Below are 19,938 nucleotides of genomic sequence, written 5' to 3'. Positions count from 1 at the left end.
TGGGCATCAGGGAGGCGTATGATGCCACTGAGTGGCATGCGGATGACGGAATATTTGTGAGGCGATTGCTTCCGGGCGCCTCCCATCCGCATCATTACCGGCGTCATCATTACCGGCGTCATGGGAATCCTGAACGCCTGACCTGGATGGGGTGAGTAGCTGGCGACCGAGGGGCGTGCTTCTGGTGCCTTTCTTGACTTTCTGTCGACTACTTCTCCACAAAGACAAAGAACACCGTACGGTTACCATTGCACAAACCCGTCTGTGCCAAAGATGATTTCTCCTAAAGTCCGGGAATTGAACTTCGACATAGACCGCTACCTCAATCGCGTAATACCCCGCTCTCAGCTATATCGACTTCCGAAGCAGATTTCCTTTCTCCTCGGACATAGGACTTCCGTCCGCCAAGAGGTTGGCAACGTTTTAGTCTCGATATGGGCACTCGTAGGGGCATTTTGCGGCCTGACAGTCGTCTCTTCCGTCTTCAGGTATAGCTCGGTCATCCAAGAGCACAATCCGCCAGTGTTAGTGGCAAGTTTGGTACGCTCGTGTTTACCTTTGGTCCACACTGTTGCTTCTTTCGCTCATTGAAACACGCAGGGAGCAGCAGCAATCCTCCATTACAATGTCATCCAGTCTCCGCTCGCACAGCCGCGAAACGCGGTCCTGGGAAACACCCTGTCGGCCATCGTTGGAGTCGGAATCACGAAGTTGTTTATGCTCAGCCCTAATTTTGAGAACATCCGGTGGCTGGCAGGACCCTTATGCTGTGGCCTCGCCTCGTGGATGATGACCATGACGAATACAATTTATCCGCCTGGAGGTGCTACGGCTGTCCTCGCCGCGACTGATCCAACCGCTAACGCAATGGGTTGGTTCTTTGTTCCGCTGGTCCTCATCGGTACACTCCTTATGCTCGGAGTTGCTCTCATCATCAACAACATTCAGCGCCAGTATCCTCTGTACTGGTGGACGCCGCGGGACGTTGGCCGACAAAAGAAGCCCGACATTGAGCACAGTTCGATTGATAAGGAAAAGGAAACCAAGACGCGCCTGGGAGAAAAGGATGGGGTCAATATGCAACATCGTATTATAATCACCGAAGACAACATTGTGTTGCCGGAGAACTTCACATTGGGCTCCGAGGAAGAACAATTGCTGGAAGAATTGCGGGACCGACTGCGCAACGCGGATCCGCAGTACAAGTTGCATAACCATTCGTCTGTGTCGGACACGTACCAGACGCCCCATTCGAGCCGGGATATCCTGCCCACGGACAAGTCTTGAAACTCTGCCGAAGTTTTGTAGATTTAAGATCGAGCATTTCCTCGGAGTCTATCTTTAGCTTGGAGGGTGTCGATCACATTTGCTTCAAAGCGTCCCAGCGTTGTTGGTCCTAGTGTTTATCTGTAAGCATTTCTTATGAATGAGTGAACGTTCTAGCGGAGCATGTAAATACATCCAGCGTCTTTTTGTTCTCGAGTTCCATACCAGTTTCACCAATTGTCCAGGCGTTTAGATTGCGATGATAGTTGTTCGAACGGCTTCAACGTAGAGGATAGGATTGCAGCACCATAGACAGAACTATTCATGCCTGGCTGGTACTCTAATTTATGCAGCCCTTCCATAATTTTATGATCTACAAGCCAAATGTTGTTAACACATGTACCACGTATGGTCCTGACCACTTAGTGGAGCCAGTTTATTGCTGGGCGTTATTCCACGATATGCAATCCGCGAACTTTACGCTGCTGCCGCCGAAGATGTCCAGGGCGCTGCCGATAGTCAGATCGACCTTCCCGCCGCTCAACTCTTTGACCGTGTCCAGATCTTCCAGGCTTCTCCCACCGCCGGCGTATGTCACCGGGATGGAGCACCACTGGGACAACTTCCGCACGAGCTCATGGTCAATGCCTTGCTGAAGGCCTTCATTGTCAGCGGCGTGGATCAGGAACTCGGCACAGTAAGGCTCGAGGAGGGAGATGGCTTCTACATGGAAGATTAGTCTCTGGAAGTATCGCAACCTGAACAGTCTTGCTGGAAACACGAACCCTGATTGAGCTCCATATCCGTAATCGTCTGCCACTTGTTCATGGCTACGAACCATGTGTCGCCGCGTCTGCGACAGCTGAGGTCGATGACAAGCTTCTCCTTGTCATTACCCAGCGCTGAGAGGACGGCCTGGAGACGCTCGAGGGAGAATTTGCCAGAAGGAAAGAGGTAGGAAGTTATGATCACCTACTATTCTCACATCAGTCAATGCCACTATAACACATCGCGGGGCAAGTGAAGAGATCGTAGAAGACATGCTTCAATTGCTAATGAGACTCAATGCCACTGCTACCCACCTTCTCTGCCCCGCGTTCAATCCAACTCGCAGCGTTTCCGTCCGTAATGCCACCTCCGACCTGCAGTCCATTGGGCCAAGCCTTGACGGCCTCGGTGGAAGCCTCCTCATTCCCAGGTCCGAGCATGATAACATGCGCACCCGTCAAGTTATTGTCCTTGTACAGCTTCGCATAGTACCCAGAGGGCAGCTCGGAGACATAGTTGGTCTTAAGGTCGCTGTCAGTAGTCGTAAGGGTTCCGCCAACAATCTGCTTGACAGATCCAGAGTGCAGGTCAATGCAAGGGCGGAACTTCGTCATTTTGGCTATCGAAGCGCGGTTTGAAGGTGCGTTTGCGGAGTTGCGCTCGGAGGTGTGACATCGGCGGTGCGGCAGAATTCCGCTCACCGCCAAATTTGTGAAGCGCGCCGCGCTGCGCGTCGCAAAGTTGCTGAGCTGCCGCAACTCCGACATTATACCAAAATGGCCATTTTACTGGGAAAGAGGAAGCGCGTGGAGCCCAAGGTCGAGAATGCCAAGAAGCCTAAGCCTAAGCAGGCCCCGGAACCGGCAGATGATGCGGAGGACTTGAAGGCTATTTTTGCGCGCGCATTTGAGGCGAAGTTCAAGCCTCTTGATGGCGCAAAGAAGTCTGAGGCTCGGGCTCAAGCTCCCGAACCTGCAGTTGAGGAAGAGAAAGATGAGGAGGAGGACGACTGGGAAGGCATTTCTGAGGAGGAGGATGCGCCAAAGGTCGAGGTTGTCGAGCACACAGGACCAGTTCACAGAGAGCGAGCAGACAAGTCTGAACTGAAAGCGTTCATGGTAGGCCTTGCTATCCTCCACATCTTAGAGGTTCTATCTGACGGCTACTAGTCTTCCAAACCCCCCTCTTCCGCGGCCCCCGCCACGAATAAACCAACCAAGGCCGGCGGAGACAACGGAGAAGAGGGGGAAGGAGAAGCCATGAATCTTAAGAATGATTTGGCGCTTCAGCGTCTTCTGAAGGAGTCCCATCTTCTGGATGCAAACGACATCCTCAGCGGCCCGACAGGGAAGAGCCGGCACAAAGCTACCGACATGCGTCTCCAAGCCTTGGGCTCGAAGAAGTCAATTCTACATCAAGAGAAGATGCCCATGTCACACCGGAAGGGCATAGTCGCCAAGGCAGCCGCGAAGGAATCAAAGCGACGACAGGAGGCGAAGGAAAATGGTATCATCCTCGAGAAACCGACGATGAAGAAGGTGGAGCATAAGAAGAGGGAGAGGGGTGTTGGTGGGCCGGACGTTGGTCGGTTTAGCGGTGGCACGCTGAGGTTGAGCAAGGCAGACATAGCGAGTATTTCAGGACCCAGCAGAGGTTCGTGTGGGAAAAGGGGAAGGAGATGAATGTTCAAGAAATAATTCCAGATACCCAGCGAAGATGGGACAATTTATTAGGAGTAACGGCATCACAATAACTTTATTTCTTGTATAGACATAGCGAGAGTGAACACCACGCATGAAAGCTTCACTGGACATAAAAATTCAATGAACGAGACTTGCTCAGCCTGTGCTACTAATCCGAATATGCTACATGAGTCCGTCCAGTACCGTAAGCTTACAGATCTATAATTCCATTTGGCACTGCTCAAAGTTGAACATGTGCAGATATGACGCCGTGACGCCAAGCTTCCCTCGAGTCCGAAACATCATCCGCCAGTGGTCTAATCAGAAAGCGAGAGAGGGTATCCTATCCCGACCAGAACAAATTGAATGAAAAGCAATAGCTTCTAAGTAGAAGTCGGAAGCGCAACCCGATGCTGCTCAGTAGAGGCAACCTTCTTGACGTCCTCGAGCGGGGCGCCTGTCATGTGGTTGGTGCTTACTGGCTGCTGATTGAAAGTAAAGGTGTGAGCAGATTGACTGGCCATGCCGCCCAAGTTACTAGCAGTGGCGGTCTCCGTGGCAGGCGCAGTCTCCATCTTGCCGTTGAGCAGTGGTTCGGTCTTGCTTTCGCTTGCAGGTGGAGACGGCAGCTTGACGGTGGCATCGGCGCCGGGAGCAGCTTGCGGCGCGTCGAGATCCATCTTGTTGGTGTGGAACTCGTTCTCCTCAGCGTTGTCGATATCCATCTTGTTGTCCTGCGTGCCCAAGCTCATGGCCGCAAGGCGACTCTTGGCGACATGCAGCTTGACGACCAAAGGACCGCCATTTGGCATCACGTCCAGTTCATCATCATCCGAGGCCTCATCGAAGTCCTCTTCATCATCATCCAGCTGCGGCTCTTCCTCTTCATCGTCATCACCGCCACCCCATTCACCACCTGACGCATCGTCCTCATCATCCATTTCATCGACGCTGTTCCAACCGTCGATGTGGGTGCGGCGACGACCTGCGCGGCCGGCACCAGATCTCCCGGAGCGCGTCAAACGTCCGTTGGCACGCGGTTCATCGGTTCCAGAACGCTCATAGTCAGCTGTCATGGGAGACTGATCCTCACCCGCCTGGCCGCTTAGAAGGGTCTCTCCGTAGGTGCCTCCGACACGCGACCGGACTTGGCGACCACTAGCGGTGACAGTGGGCCCGGATACTTCGTTAGGAGTGCCGTAACCTGAGTTGCGAGTAGACCGGCGAGTGGAGGTAGCATCAGTCAACTCATCTTCGTCATCCGAGAATGTGTATTTCATGCGTTTGCCACGGGTACGGCCTTCGTAGAGTGAGAAGCCAGGTTCGGGACGCGCAAACTGCGCTTTGCGAGCCAGACGGTACTCGCGACGCTTACGTTTCTGCATACGCTCATCAATACTATAACCTTGGATGATTGATGGGATAGACTTACCTCCTCCGTTGCCTCAAAGCGAGGGATAGCAGCAAGGATCCGCTCACTTAGCTTGCGCGAGCTTTGAACGTTGTCATCGGCCAAGTTTTGCGCAACCTGCTTCAATTCATCGATCGATCCCGCAATGCTCCACCATGTGTTGTGCTTCAGAGCCGGGTTGCTCTCGCGGTACAGGCGGAAGTTCGTGTCGTCCTTGCCCTCAATCAACCAGTAACGGCGCTTCTCGGCATCGCGACCCCATGGCTGAACGGACAGCGGTTGGTTGAGATCATCGTCGTGCCGGGATTGCTTGTAAGAGTCTTTGATCATGCCCTTCACGGCTTCCGAATCACTCAAGCTCCAAATGATGAGAGCCTTCAACAGAGAAAGCTGCAACTAGTTAGCGACCAAAGCGTCGCAAGGCGACATGGGAAGACTTTGACATACGCGCTCTTGCGGGCCCATTGTATTGAACGATTTAGAGCCGCTCACAGGGTTGACTCCCTGCCATGACCTCGGCCATTGGGTTTTGTTGGCGGCAACTGCCTCCTCAAGAGCTCGGCCATAGTGTCCCTTTCTGTTGATGCGACAGCGGGTTAGCCTTATCCTCACTTTATCGCTACATGCGACCGAGTATTGGTTGTGTTCCATGTAGGCGCTAGTGCAGCGGCGGGGCGGACGTACTCGACAGGCTTCTTGCGGTTCAATGCGAGTCCCAGTAGCGCGCACAACAGACTCTCGATATGCGATGACGGCAATTGGTCTACAACGCCTCTTTCAACATCCTGAGGCCCCAAGTGAGGACACTTCGCAGGGAAGACATCGGTGAAGCGGGAACGGAACATGACTATGAACTATGATGTAGGATGCGCATTAGCATGGCGTGCTTTGCAAATAGGACGCGTTGCACGCGTCAAAGACGTGTCATATCGCGCATGTAACTTACAGCTATGTCTGGATTGTCGGCGATGACCTCCTCGTGTGGTGGAGATGCCGGGCGCTTCCTTTGTGGTGGAGGGCTGTCGGGGGTCTTTGCGGGCGCGGCCTTCTTCTTTGCGGTCGTCTTTTTCTTCAGAAACTTGTCCATGGGGCCGACGGCGGCTGGCGATTCGTTGTCGCTCGCAGGAGGCGACGACAACACCGATGAGAGATCCGAGTCGCTCATGGTGTTGGTGGCTGTGGTTGTTGTTGAAGTGCAGATGGTTGTGGTGTGGAGGAGGTGAAGTGCGGCCGCGCTCCAGCACTACGTCGAGAATGGAGCTAGGAACAGCACGACGATAAGATTACATGATTGGCCTTAGCATCATTGTTATACCAGCGGTGAGCTGGCTTGCACGCAGGTTCAATATATCCATCATATCACGCTTGAGTTGGACTTGAAACGACAGCAGAAGATAGCATTTCTTTCCTACGATATACATAGTTGCTTTCGGAGAGACCATGGGCGACATTCAGGTGGCTGGGTGATTGACGCCAACCAGCCTGTGTTCCGTAGGGTCCACGCTGACTGCCCGACCGGTGATATTCGAAAGCCCAACTGCCGTCGGTTTCCCTGCGAAGGAGACTCAATCTTGCAACCGACACAAATGGTCTCACCCGGACGGTGCTGTCGATTCTCCGTCGCGGCCATAAGTGCAATGATGCCGACGAAGAGTTGCGTTCATCGTGGGGAGTTAGGTTCCCCCCGAAATTTCGATCATCGCACATCGCAGCAGTGTTGCAAACTGCGTATGCGTCCGTGTAGATGTACAGTTGACTCCTTGCTCTTGACTGGAAGGTTCACGGGTTTCAGGTTGGTCCAAAACTACCAAAGTTCTTCGGTAATTTCGCGACCGTAGCGTTGATACCGTTGGCGAAGAGGTTTCTTAACATGCTCGCCCACGCCTCGCTTTTGGTGCTATGACTGGGGGTCCTTGCGGTGTATACGACCGCGTGAAATAGAGTAGCCGCAATGCGTTCTAATCATAACTCAGGGTCCTAGAACCAATGTTAGGGGAGACTGTTATTGTGGGACCAACAGGAATGTGAGAAACTCGAGATGAACGAATAATGCTTTTTCCGCACAATATGGCCAGCAGCACAAACTAAAAAGGTTTACTGAGCTCCGCGGTCGCCAGCGGTTTCTTTCGAAGGGCCTGTTACTTGTTGTCGCGTCGCGCATAACAACAACATCGCTATTCAACCAACTGACCACATGAACTGAAACTGCGACACTACGAAATGCTTCAACAAGACGAGATGGTATTGAATCAGTACGGAAACAAGAAATGGCAAATCCTTAACTTTTGGAAGGATAACAGCGGTCATAATGCGATGCATGTGACCTAAATTGACGGTCGACTCCTCTCGCAGCGCTTCAGAGACCCTCTGACCTTGCTCTTATTTTTGATGGGGATGCGTCATGGTTGATGGTGAGGCGGCGCTCAAAGTCGAGGTTGAAGTAGCGCTAGCGTGAGGTGGCCAAAGCTTGCCAAGCCAGCCGCCTTCGCTAAATCATCAATCGCACAATACTCAGATTTTGTCCCCAAGGACGACACCCGGACGGATCACATTGCACGACAACAACAGCAGCCAAAATGGTCAGTAATATCTTTCGCATGATGCTTCAACCTACGGCCACCATTCTTGCGTGGCACGCACTGTCTGCGAATCACAATCGGTTGCGGCGGATTAGAACGACAGACAGCGCGGCGCCCGACAAGACATGGCAACCGCCTGCAGGCTGCATGAGAACCTGAGCTGACAGTTCGCAGGGTCGTGTTATCAGGAACCAGAGGAAGGGGTACGCGCTACAATCCGCATGTCGCAACGATTCGAACGAACACTAACGTCAAGAAAGTCGCGGTTCCATCTTCGTGGCCCACACCCGCCTCAACAAGGCCCCCGCCAAGCTCCGGACCTACGACTATGCTGAGCGTCACGGCTACGTCCGTGGTGTCGTGAAGGAGATTGTTCACGACGCCGGACGTGGCGCTCCCCTCGCCAAGGTCGTCTTCCGTGACCCTTACCGCTACAAGCTCCACACCGAGACTTTCATCGCGAACGAGGGCATGTACACCGGCCAGTTCATCTACGCCGGAAAGAACGCCAGCTTGACGATCGGCAACGTCCTTCCTCTCGGCTCTGTTCCTGAGGGTACCGTCGTCTCCAACGTCGAGGAGAAGATTGGTGACCGTGGTGCGCTTGGAAGGACTTCCGGCAACTACGTTACCGTCATTGGCCACAACCCCGACGAGGGCAAGACCCGCATCAAGCTGCCCTCCGGTGCCAAGAAGGTCGTCAAGAGCTCCGTCCGCGGTATGGTCGGTATCGTCGCTGGTGGTGGAAGGACGGACAAGCCTCTTCTGAGTATGTGCATAAAGTGACGTGCATGCACAAGAGCGGAAGCTAATGAATGCGACAGAGGCTTCCCGCGCCAAGCACAAGTTCGCCGTCAAGCGCAACTCTTGGCCCAAGACTCGTGGTGTTGCCATGAACCCCGTTGATCACGTAAGTAGCTCCGGCTTCTTCTGCCAAATCTTGGATGCTGATTCGCTCTTCTACAGCCTCACGGTGGTGGTAACCACCAGCACATCGGTAAGGCCTCTACCATCTCCCGCTACGCCGCCCAGGGTCAAAAGGCCGGTCTCATCGCTGCCCGGAGAACTGGTCTGCTCCGTGGTACGCAGAAGACGAAGGAGTAGATTCTCGGGTGATGCATGGGTTTGGGTGTTCTTTGCTGCGGGTTCGGATTTCCTTGGGGCCAATAGTAGCCTTATGTACCAGGAAATAAAAAACATGGTGCGAACAAGGCTTCTTCAGTTATTTCCGCAACGAGCCCACGGTAGATTCCAGACTGGGCACGTGTGCGACCACTCAGTATCAATTGAAAATGGCTCACGGGCAGATCGTTTTGCCTTAACGAATGATAATGCTCTTCGAGATGACGTCCATAAATAGGAGATTTTTGCAATGTCGTGGGACCTGTGCTGAAACGGTTGACGCCCTCATGTTAATGGCGTGTATGGGTGTTTCAGATGGTCGACAGGCACGCGAAAGAGGGGAATTAGCACCGTGTCATCGGCAGACCCCTTGGAAGGAGGGGAACTGACAGTGACGGTCGTTGGCTGAGCCACGATTTTGATGGGGACAGCTCGAGCCAGAACGCGCGGTTCCCGCGTCGTCGTCCTTGGCCCTTGCTCCAAGATCGGCACCGCTTGGGATTCCTTGAATCCTTGTGGCATCATCAGGGCTAGAACTCTATGAGCATATCTTGACGGCTGTGCCGCGTCTCTCCCCTCCTCCGCATTTCTTGCTCGCTTTCTTGCTCTCCAGTCCCACCAGACGCTCATTTACCTATCTGCTGTGGCCCATCGACACCCCTCTTGCCACCTGAAACCGGACTTGGAATTGCTAGCCAAAGCTTCCAAAGCCCCTCGACCACACGGTCAAACGAGTACGCAAGCGAGCGTGACCTAAATCGCTAGAGGCACCGGCGCTCCTCTACAAAGGTTCGCCTCAACCGTTGATTGAGGGACCTTCATCATTCTTATCCCGCGTACTATCTGCCATCATGCTTGTCAACAAGAAGCTCGACCGCTTTAAGCAATGGGCGGGTGAGCGCATGGGCGGGGAGGCCAAGACGACCACGTCCGACAACTTCAAGGCTCTTGAGCAGGAGATGAACGTGAGATCTGACGGTATGTTTTTTGCTATCGCGCGCGGTTTGACAAGTGGCGCTAATTCGCTCATCTAGGCACGAACAAGCTCCATTCATCCATGAACACCTATATCAAATGGCTATCAAAGCGCACCGATGGCGAAGACAAAGAGAAGTTCACGCCCATAGGATACCTGGGCTCTACCATGATCAGTCATGGTGACGATTTTGACCCGGAGTCAATCTATGGTGGCTGCTTAACATGTACGTACCCTAAAGCCTTGATCGTGAATGGCGCACCAAGCTCACACTTCCTCAGCGATGGGTAGGGCTCAAGAAAGGATCGCACGCACCCAGGAAACTTATCTTGTCGACGCATCGGGCAGTTGGCTTGAGGGAGTTGAGCGCAACGTCGCGCAGATGAAGGAATACAATGCGGCCCGCAAGAAGTTGGAACAACGTCGGCTTGCCTACGATGCCTCGCTCGCCAAGATGCAGAAAGCAAAGAAGGAAGACTTTAGGGTGGAAGAAGAGCTTCGCTCACAAAAGATCAAGTACGAAGAGGCCAATGATGATGTCTTTCGCCGGATGGAGGATGTCAAGGAAGCTGAGAGAGACAACGTGGAGGACCTGACGACCTTCCTTGAGGCTGAGCTCGCCTACCACGACAAGTGCAGGGAGATCCTCTTGCAACTGAAGCGGGAATGGCCTGCTAAGTAAGTGATGCCAGAGGGAGCTCATGTTTGGCACAATTGCTGACTGGTCATTAGTATTGGATCTCCAGGAGACAGTCGCCGTCCCCCCAGCTCCAGACAACGCTCGAACACCGCGCACTCATACTCTGAACGTTTCAATCCCGTCGAAGAAGAACCCGAGCCAGAGCCAAAGCTCACCATTCCGAAGCTCCCTACCAGGGGCGCATCTCCCAGCAGGAGCTACACTGGTGCAGACTCCCCCAAGCGCCCCAGCATCAATCGTGCGGCGACTAGCATGGCTGAGAGTCCGAGAGGTCGTGTTGACGAGTCACCCGTTGGCGCGCCACGATTGTCTCGTGTCCCGACCGATTCATCGGCCGTTTACGCCGCTCGTAATACCTTGCGACCGGTGAGGAGTCGTAGCGACATGTATGGGTACGGAGACGGTGACGAAGCCGAGGATGACGGTGCATACGGCAGAGGCCGGTCCGTGTCTCCGGCACCATCGTACGGCAGCCTGGCTTCTAGAAAGGCCAGTTGGTCTGCTGCTGCGACTGATGCATCTCCTGGTGGCGCTAGAAAGGCACCACCACCGCCTCCTCCGTCACGTGCCAAGAAGCCTCCACCGCCGCCGCCGCCGATGAAGAGGCCGATCTAAGTTTCTTTTTCTTTTGCTTCAACGGGGGTTTAGGGACTAGTGCATGGATGCGTGTGCGCATGGATAGAAAGGGTTTCTGGAAGGGCGCCGGCTTGGATAGGATCAACGGTGGGGCTGGGGGTTTTTAGGTTTTTGAGAGGCGGGGAGTTGCGGGATGTGGGTGGGAGTCTGGAGCAGCTGTTGCGTTGTGTCACGCACGCGCCTTAGGACTGCAGGCCGGTCTCCCCAATCCCCATTGATGAGGTCACATGAGGGTCACTTGACCTGGAGCGAAGGCGGTACCTGTAAGATTAGGAATGCAAAGTCAAAGTCAACGCGTGTGTCCCGGGCGTCAGGAGGGGAGGATGAGAGGGGAAAGCATGGAAATGTGCTTTGTGGTGCGGTTGTTGGGCGGGTCACGTGCGGCGCTAGCCCGGGCCAAGACTCAGCCTCCAGCTGCGCTGGACCTACTCACGTCCTTCACTTTGTCGCATCGCGGGTTGACGAACCACCCCCCATCGCAGCACCCCCGAGCCTTATCTCCGCGCATCGACACGTCCTCCACGACGCGTGCAGCTTCCCACTCCACGAATTTCGCGCTGCACGCGACCCTCCGACCACACCACACTCTTTTTCGCCTCCCACCCGCCAATTCGCACGTCGCGACGCCTGCGGTCGCCCTGCTCCCCGGCTTGTCTCCGACGGCCGCCAACCGCTCGCATTGCTGCTTGCCATCCCACCACCGCCCGATAATGATCTGAAGCCCTCGACACCCTGCAGCCACGTCCACTCTCACCCATCCTCGGCGGTCTTCTTCAGCCGAGGGCCCTTCAGGCGCGTCGCCGCGGCTTAACACTTTGTAGACCGGCCGTACAGCGACACACAACACTGCAAACATGGCTTCCGTCCAACCTGTCAACGGCATGCAAGGCCAGGGCGGCGTTATGCCCCTGCCAGTCGGCCTCACGAAAGAACACATTCAGGCGACATTCCAAGTAGGTCTCCTCAAACTGCGTCACTAATCACCACATACATTTACTGACGGGCGCGCAGAAATACCAACAGATGAAAATGCAAAACGTCAGCGAATCCGACCCCGAATTCATTAAGGCGCGCAACCTCCTCCAAGCCGTGCAGCAACAAACAAATCTCCAGAAGCAGAGGCAGCGCTACCTGCTCGAACAGCAAAAGCAGCAAGCTGCTGCTCAACAACAGAACGGAAATGGTCAAGGCTTTTCCGCCAACGGCATCGCGGCCGCATCTGGAGCTCAAGCAGACGGCCAAACACCTGCGACTGCCGCCCCATCCGCAACTCAATCTGTCCCCAGCAGCGGCACCAATGGCATTTCCCAACAATCCGGAGCTACTGAAAAGCCCACCCCGGCTCCTGGTAACGCGGCGAACAACGGATTTACGCAGCAGCAGATGTGGATGTTGCGCAATCAAATTGCTGCCTTTAAGCGCCTCTCTAGGAACATGCCACTTCCCCTGGACATGCAGCAGCAGTTGTTCCCTTCCATGCAAGCCAAGAAATCCCCGACCCCGGCCGAGGCTGTAGCCGCTGCTGGCCAGGCTCTCGAAGATGCCTCGCAAGCTGCTACGACTGATGCGAACAAGGAGGAATCTAATGCCCACAAGGGTTTCAAGACAACTACCGATCCGTACTCGATGTTTCCCAAGACGATCAGTTATGCCGACCATGGTCTCCGCGACAGGCGTGTCATTTTGCCAAGCATCATGCCGACTGGTGTCGATGTCGATAGACTTCGAGAAGAGCGGGACATTATGATGTACAACCGCATCCAATCTAGGAAGGCGGAACTTGAGTCTTTGCCTGCAAACATTGGTATTTGGGACACGAGCAAATCGGACGTTCCAACCGATGAGCACTCGAAAAACCTGAAACTCAAAGCCCTTATCGAATACAAGAAGCTCTGTTTGTTGCCCAAACAGCGCGCTTTGAGGCAGGAGATTGGAAAACAAATCCTCTACGCTGACAACCTCGCAATGACCGCCAACCGTGCGATGTACCGTCGTGTCAAGAAGCAGTCTCTCCGCGAAGCTCGCATTACGGAGAAGTTGGAGAAGCAGCAACGCGATGCCCGCGAGAGCAAAGAGAAGAAGAAGCAGAACGACCAGCTCAAGGCGGTCATCACTCGCGGCGAAGAGATTCAAAAGGCTGCGCTCAACCAGAAGCAACGACTGCAGCGCCTTGGTCGTGCCATGATGCAAACCCACCAGAACATCGAGAAGGAAGAGCAGAAGCGTGTCGAGCGCACTGCGAAGCAGCGTCTGCAGGCTTTGAAGGCCAACGACGAAGAGACTTACCTGAAGCTGCTCGGTCAAGCCAAGGATACCCGTATCTCCCATTTGCTCAAGCAGACCGACGGTTTCCTCAACCAGTTGGCCGCTTCTGTCAAGGCCCAGCAACGCAGCGCTGGCGAAAAGTACGGTGCCACCGACCTCCCGAGCGACGAGGAGGAAGAGGAAGAAGACATGGAAGAGGATGACCCCCGCAGGAGAAGCAACAAGGTTGATTACTACGAGGTTGCCCATCGCATCAAGGAAGACGTTTACGAACAGTCTAGCAACCTTGTCGGTGGTACCCTCAAGGAATATCAACTCAAGGGTCTGCAGTGGATGCTTTCGCTTTACAACAACAACCTCAACGGTATCTTGGCTGATGAAATGGGTCTCGGCAAGACGATTCAAACCATCAGTCTTATCACGTATCTCATCGAGAGGAAACAACAACCCGGTCCTTACCTGGTTATTGTGCCTCTCAGTACGTTGACGAATTGGAATAACGAGTTCGAGAAGTGGGCCCCCAGTGTCACCCGCATTGTCTACAAGGGCCCGCCGCAGCAGCGTAAACAGCAGCAACAGCAGATCCGTTGGGGCAATTTCCAGGTCCTCCTTACCACCTATGAATTTATCATCAAAGACCGTCCGATTTTGAGCAAAATCAAATGGCTCCACATGATTGTCGATGAGGGTCATCGTATGAAGAATTCCAACTCCAAGCTCAGTAGCACGATCACGCAGTACTACACCACGCGCTATCGTCTTATTCTTACTGGTACACCTCTGCAGAACAATCTTCCTGAGCTCTGGGCTCTGCTCAACTTTGTTCTTCCCACCATTTTCAAGTCCGTCAAGTCTTTCGACGAGTGGTTCAACACGCCATTTGCAAACACTGGTGGTCAAGATAAGATGGAACTTACTGAAGAAGAGCAGCTGCTTGTCATTCGTCGTCTTCACAAGGTTCTCCGTCCATTCCTATTGCGCCGTCTTAAGAAGGATGTTGAGAAGGATCTGCCTGACAAGCAAGAGCGAGTCATTAAGTGTACCTTCTCTGCCCTCCAGGCCAAGCTGTACAAGCAGTTGGTCACCAACAACAGACTTGTGGTCAGCGATGGCAAGGGCGGCAAGACTGGCATGCGTGGTTTGAGCAACATGCTTATGCAGCTGCGAAAGCTTTGCAACCATCCGTTTGTTTTCGAGGAGGTTGAGGAGCAGTTGAACCCTGGAAAGGGCACCAACGACCTGCTCTGGCGTACTGCAGGCAAATTCGAGCTGCTTGACAGGATATTGCCAAAATTCAAGGCCACTGGACACAGAGTTTTGATGTTCTTCCAGATGACACAAATCATGAACATCATGGAGGACTTCTTGCGCTTGAGAGGACTTCAGTATCTGCGCCTCGATGGTTCGACCAAGGCGGATGATCGGTCAGACCTTCTCAGGCTCTTCAACGCTCCCGATTCACCTTACTTCTGCTTCTTACTTTCCACTCGCGCTGGTGGTCTCGGTTTGAACCTTCAAACAGCCGATACTGTCATCATCTACGATTCCGACTGGAACCCTCACCAGGATCTTCAAGCACAGGATCGTGCTCACCGTATCGGTCAAAAGAACGAAGTCCGCATCTTGCGTCTTATCAGCTCCAACTCCGTTGAAGAAAAGATTCTCGAACGTGCGAACTTCAAGCTTGACATGGATGGCAAGGTCATCCAGGCCGGTAAATTCGATAACAAGTCTACGAACGAGGAACGTGATGCAATGCTTAGGATCATGCTTGAGTCTGCCGAGGCTGCCGAAAACCTTGAACAGGCCGAGATGGACGACGATGACCTCAACATGATCATGATGCGGTCTCCCGACGAATTAGATGTGTTCCAGAAAATCGATGAGGATCGTGCCTTGAACGACGCTTATGGTCCCAACAAGAAATATCCTCGTCTCTTCAGCGAAGGCGAGTTGCCGGACATCTACGTCAACGATGAGACAGCCGTCGTGGAAGAGATCGAGGAGAACTATGGCCGTGGTGCCAGAGAGCGAACGAAGGTCAAATATGACGATGGGCTCACCGAAGAACAGTGGTTGGAGGCTGTCGACAACGACGAGGACTCAATCGAGGCCGCTATCGCTCGCAAGGATGCCAAAACGGCTCGTCGCGCGGCCAGAAAAGAGGGCAAGTTGCGAACTGAGTATGGTCTGGGTGACTCTCCTCCCGAGTCTCGTGCCACATCAGAAGAGCCTGTGCCGAAGAAGCGTGGCCGTAAACCTAAGGCTGCTGAAAAGCGTAAAGTTGACGAAGCTTCTCTGGACGGCGATGCAACCCCTGCGCCTCGCAAGCGTGGACGTGCTGCCAAGATAACAGAGACACTCAGTTCAGAGGACAGGGCAAGCCTCCAGAAAATACTTAACAACGTGTATGAGGCCCTCAATGACCTGGAAGAACCTCCACCACCAGATGATGATCTGCCGCCGCGTGGTATTATCGATCCTTTCATCGAGCTACCTGACAAGTACGACTACCCGGACTACTATCAGATCATCACGAAGCCGATATGCATGAACACCATCAAGAAAAAGATCAACAAGAAGGAGTACCAGAACCTCAGGCAGTTTAGACAGGACATTGCTCTCCTGTGCAGCAACTGTCGCACGTACAACGAGGATACTTCCGTTTTATACCAGGACGCCAATCTCATCGAGGTAAGCTTTGTATGTTACTTTTCCAGGACCTAGTCCACTAACCTTCTGTAGGAAACGTGCGTTCAGAAGCTCAAGGAAGAGACCGAGGAGTACCCTCAGTTTGCCGACTTTGGTGAAAAGGATGGTTCAATGCGACCTTCGACTGGCCCGGTGTCTAGTGTCGGCACGCCCTTGGCCTCGGGAGGACGTGAGTCTTACTGACACCAAGCATAGTTTCTTGCCTAACACTGACAGTGACCGTAGGGTGATGATTAGTCTTCATGACAAGCAATTGACGGAGTTTTAACGAGCGAAGTGGGGTCTTTTCAAGCCTACGCTGCAAGAGCGGGGGTGGTGGAGATGTTTTCTGCAAAACCCCTTTAATCACTTTCCACGTGTTGCTTGCCCCTGGTGCTGCTGCTACTACTGCAGCTGTCAGAGGGAAGCGGGTTGGTGAAATGGCATACGGCGCAATCGAGAGATAAACAGGATTGATCTGCATCAAGACACAGACATGCGGCGTGGATGGGTTGGTTCTTTATTTTCAACTTTTTTTCTCTCCCTTGCTTCTTTGCTTCGGCGGCTGTCTGCTTGTGTACTGTAGAATTCCGAGGGCACGTCAGGCAGAATGCGACATGCACGAAAAAAACATGATGTTTGGTGGGATGGATGTGTGCTGGTGTGTGAGTGCCTTGTCTCTTTCTTGCAGCCCTTGGGTCCTAGAGAAATTGAAGTCGCATGTCAGTCTCCTTGAATGGCTTCCTTGTCGACGCTTTTTTCTCTTGACAAGCGAACGTGGCATCGTCGCCCGCCGACTTATGGTCTGGTTCGGCTCTGGAACTCTGGCGCCTGCCTATTCGGCTTGTTTTTCGAAGTAAGGATGGGAGCACCGATGAGTGTGTGCGCAGTGGATTTGTGTGGCACGGAGCCTAAGTCAACCACGGATGGGCTAATCTGAAAGCAACTCACAAATACTACATTTAGCACTGCAGAAAGCAGCAGATGGATGTCCACACAGCAGCTATAGCAATGTCAACTAACTGAAGTTGAGGAGAGTTTCCACATAGGAAACGAAGTCTTGTGAGAGAATAGATTGATGTGCTGTTCGCGCATTTTCTACCAAAGAAGGTTTATAAAATAGATGAGGTGGTATTCCAATCCTTCTTAACTGTGGTCTGTCCTTCGAGAGGTAATGCTAGGGGAGTCACGAATAGACTGATATAGCTTGATGTTTTGCCCTGTCGTTTCAAAGAAGTCTATAGCGGGCAACGGCGCCGTTATAGCTACCTCCTAGAATGGTAATCGCTTCCGAGGCCGTGCAGTAGAGATTATCGTCTAATCGATTTGACCCAAGTGTTTGTTGGCGTTTTTCTGATTGATATATAATGCGTTGATTTGATGAACCAGTTCTTGGCCTTCTATTTGAATATGCATGAGTGATCAGGGAAAGCTTACCTTCAACCATTATGGGCTCTTTTATGTTCGAGTCGCCCAGGTAAGACAGTGATTTATAGAGTGGCGTGTCTGAAAAATACACCTGATTCAAAGAACAAAGGTTTTTGTTTTATCAGATATTCACTTCGATTTTTCCAAATTTTTATTGCATCCAGCTCCGCACATATAACCTCAATTTCGCATCCATCAATCCCCGCCTCAACCAAAGCAAAGTCAGCCAAGCTGCAGCCTTCACTCCCTAAGCCTGTTTGTGTTCTCGTGCAAGATTATCCTAGTCTTCGTAGATACTAATGTTCAAAGACCCATACTAACCCCAAACGTGGGGGCTAAAACAAACCACCCAGTATATATACAGCCACCGCACCCACATTAAGCACATACGACCATAGGTCACAGAATACAAGGCATCCCGTCCGCTCTGCCAAATTTAAGCTGTGAACCGGCTGATTAGTAGTTAGGTGGGTGACCACTAGCGAATCCCAGCTGTTGTATGTTTTATTTTTATTTTGGTGGTAACTGTTTTACTATTGTTTTCTCTGTTTTGTTTTGCTGATTGGAGGAAGCAGAATGCTTGGCTATGTCTATAGGGCTGTGTATATGCGTTTTCCTGGCGCTGAGCGTTCCGTTTTATGTCAGTGATGATGCAGGGGGGAAATATTCGCTAACCAGCTTTGTTGCTGGGGATATCCAATAAGATGTATTTTGCGCAGTTGAGAAAGGCTGTACGAGATGTACATTGAATGGGCGTAGTTCGAAGACTATTATATCAATCTTTAGAAGCATATTTTTACATTCTGTATTTTGATATATATCCCATATCAGACTCAATAGGGTATTGTTAACGCATTGCGTTCTAAAAGCAACAAACCATACCAAAACCAGACATATAGATACCGCTATTCATAAACAGAGATAGACTGTTCACGTAGTTTCAAACGTCTATATGCTCCCAAAAAAATAGCGCGGTTTAAGAACCCAATTGGTTACAAGACTCTATAACCAGATCACCCACAACGTTCCAAATTCACCGCCAAAACCTAACTTACTCTGCACGCTACATACATGCCTCCATGAACCCTCGACACCAACCAAACACGCCCACGCACCAGCACCTCCCACACCTCCGCATGCACCTGCACAGGACCAGGACCAGCAGAAAAGAGCACTCGTCTAATGCTATATATACATATATATTGAAATAACAAGAGCTATAGCCGGTAGTATATATATATACAGCAGATTTCTCGACGTAGCCATTCCGCATCCAGTCACCCTCCAAAAACCCAGTTTTGTACCAAAATTCTGCCAAAATCCATCAAAGATACTCTGCGTCGATTACCAGGCTGACTCAACCCCACCGAGCAGGAGTTTACTATCAAATGCAATCATGAATTGCATCAGGGGTGCCTGCAGCTCTTCGCGTAACCATAGCGTATAGCGTATGTAGTAGTAACTAAGAGTATCTAGCCTTCAGTTGCTAGTCAACGACAACCACTGTGCCGCGGCGACATCATCGACTGGATATGCTAGTTATAGGTCTGAGCAATTTTCGTTCATTTCTAATACGTACTTATGGCGATCCACGCCAATGACAGCAACGACGACAACGACGACAACGACGACAACGACGACAACGACAACGACGACAACGACAACGACGACAACATACATATATACATAGCTAAACACCCACCAAACAATACACCCCAGCACATCCAATGGATCTCACCACTACGACCACTACAACCCTTCCATTCTATGTAAAGTAGTATAGCGAACCAGCCCGCTCGGCGCACTTCACTTCTTCTCACCTCTCGCTTTACTCTCCCGCCTTCCAATCTTCAACACGAAACGCACCAACGTCTGTCTTCGCACACTCACTCACTTACTCACCACAGCGCAACACAGCACAGCACACAAGACAAGCAAGCAAACAAGCAAGCAAAGGCAGACAACATCAATCAACCATTCAGTCTACGATCATCTTTCTCACAGCTCCAGACTGCCATCGCTAAAACAACGACCCGACACGACTCGACACGGCAAGGCACGCCACGGCACGGCACTCAACCCAGCCTAACCCAGGTAGCCCAGCTCATCTGAACGCGCGCGTGCACACACCACCACCACCACCAACAACACAACACAGCACAGCAGCAGCGGACTCCATCCCAAATCTTCACATCTCAGACAACCAGCCAGGCAACCAATCATGGCGCAAAGAAGGCGTGAAAAACCAAAACAAGACAAGACAAAACAAAACAAAGCAAAGCAAAGCAAAACAAAACCCTCTCATCTCCCCCTCCCACGTTTCGTCAAAAAAGCAGCCACAGGAGACGAAGAACAACACAAGACCAAGAAAAGAAGAACCATCAAGCGCAAGCCGAGGCGTCATGAGCGGAGAC

The 19,938-nt window shown here is 52.4% G+C and overlaps 7 protein-coding genes across 7 annotated transcripts; 5 read left to right on the top strand and 2 right to left on the bottom strand.

Annotated features, from left to right (window-relative positions):
- Positions 1-273: 273 nt before the first annotated feature.
- Positions 274-1,287, top strand: K452DRAFT_269719 (uncharacterized protein; the record flags this gene model as incomplete). The annotated part of the gene is made up of 2 exons (XM_033538953.1): positions 274-540; positions 601-1,287. The coding sequence occupies 2 exons, from the start codon at positions 274-276 to the stop codon at positions 1,285-1,287; spliced, it is 954 nt and encodes a 317-aa protein (XP_033398747.1).
- A 415-nt stretch (positions 1,288-1,702) lies between these two features.
- Positions 1,703-2,648, bottom strand: K452DRAFT_226177 (uncharacterized protein; the record flags this gene model as incomplete). The annotated part of the gene is made up of 3 exons (XM_033536807.1): positions 1,703-1,989; positions 2,052-2,238; positions 2,349-2,648. The coding sequence occupies 3 exons, from the start codon at positions 2,646-2,648 to the stop codon at positions 1,703-1,705; spliced, it is 774 nt and encodes a 257-aa protein (XP_033398746.1).
- A 162-nt stretch (positions 2,649-2,810) lies between these two features.
- K452DRAFT_248762 (uncharacterized protein) lies at positions 2,811-3,827 on the top strand (the record flags this gene model as incomplete). Its single annotated transcript, XM_033538111.1, has 2 exons — positions 2,811-3,152; positions 3,204-3,827. The coding sequence occupies 2 exons, from the start codon at positions 2,811-2,813 to the stop codon at positions 3,714-3,716; spliced, it is 855 nt and encodes a 284-aa protein (XP_033398745.1). The 3' UTR covers positions 3,717-3,827.
- A 12-nt stretch (positions 3,828-3,839) lies between these two features.
- Positions 3,840-6,343, bottom strand: K452DRAFT_248761 (uncharacterized protein). Its single transcript, XM_033538110.1, has 5 exons — positions 6,074-6,343; positions 5,812-5,981; positions 5,575-5,704; positions 5,149-5,517; positions 3,840-5,095 (listed from the first exon to the last, which is right to left on the bottom strand). Exons 1-5 carry the CDS (start codon positions 6,290-6,292, stop codon positions 4,100-4,102), a joined length of 1,884 nt encoding a protein of 627 aa, XP_033398744.1. The 5' UTR covers positions 6,293-6,343; the 3' UTR covers positions 3,840-4,099.
- Positions 6,344-7,669: 1,326 nt separating this feature from the next.
- Positions 7,670-9,069, top strand: K452DRAFT_269710 (uncharacterized protein). Its single transcript, XM_033538952.1, has 5 exons — positions 7,670-7,706; positions 7,881-7,909; positions 7,967-8,475; positions 8,531-8,616; positions 8,673-9,069. The coding sequence occupies exons 1-5, from the start codon at positions 7,704-7,706 to the stop codon at positions 8,808-8,810; spliced, it is 765 nt and encodes a 254-aa protein (XP_033398743.1). The 5' UTR covers positions 7,670-7,703; the 3' UTR covers positions 8,811-9,069.
- A 297-nt stretch (positions 9,070-9,366) lies between these two features.
- Positions 9,367-11,473, top strand: K452DRAFT_358059 (uncharacterized protein). The gene is made up of 4 exons (XM_033546161.1): positions 9,367-9,806; positions 9,863-10,030; positions 10,086-10,482; positions 10,537-11,473. Exons 1-4 carry the CDS (start codon positions 9,680-9,682, stop codon positions 11,117-11,119), a joined length of 1,275 nt encoding a protein of 424 aa, XP_033398742.1. The 5' UTR covers positions 9,367-9,679; the 3' UTR covers positions 11,120-11,473.
- A 211-nt stretch (positions 11,474-11,684) lies between these two features.
- On the top strand, positions 11,685-16,828 carry K452DRAFT_269703 (uncharacterized protein). The gene is made up of 4 exons (XM_033538951.1): positions 11,685-12,093; positions 12,152-16,099; positions 16,151-16,286; positions 16,334-16,828. Exons 1-4 carry the CDS (start codon positions 11,995-11,997, stop codon positions 16,345-16,347), a joined length of 4,197 nt encoding a protein of 1,398 aa, XP_033398741.1. The 5' UTR covers positions 11,685-11,994; the 3' UTR covers positions 16,348-16,828.
- Positions 16,829-19,938: the final 3,110 nt, after the last annotated feature.

This window comes from Aplosporella prunicola (assembly GCF_010093885.1).
Source record: "Aplosporella prunicola CBS 121167 unplaced genomic scaffold K452scaffold_10, whole genome shotgun sequence".
NCBI lineage: Eukaryota > Fungi > Ascomycota > Dothideomycetes > Botryosphaeriales > Aplosporellaceae > Aplosporella > Aplosporella prunicola.
Note: the sequence above shows the minus strand (reverse complement) of the source record. Positions and strands in the feature narration are given on the sequence as shown.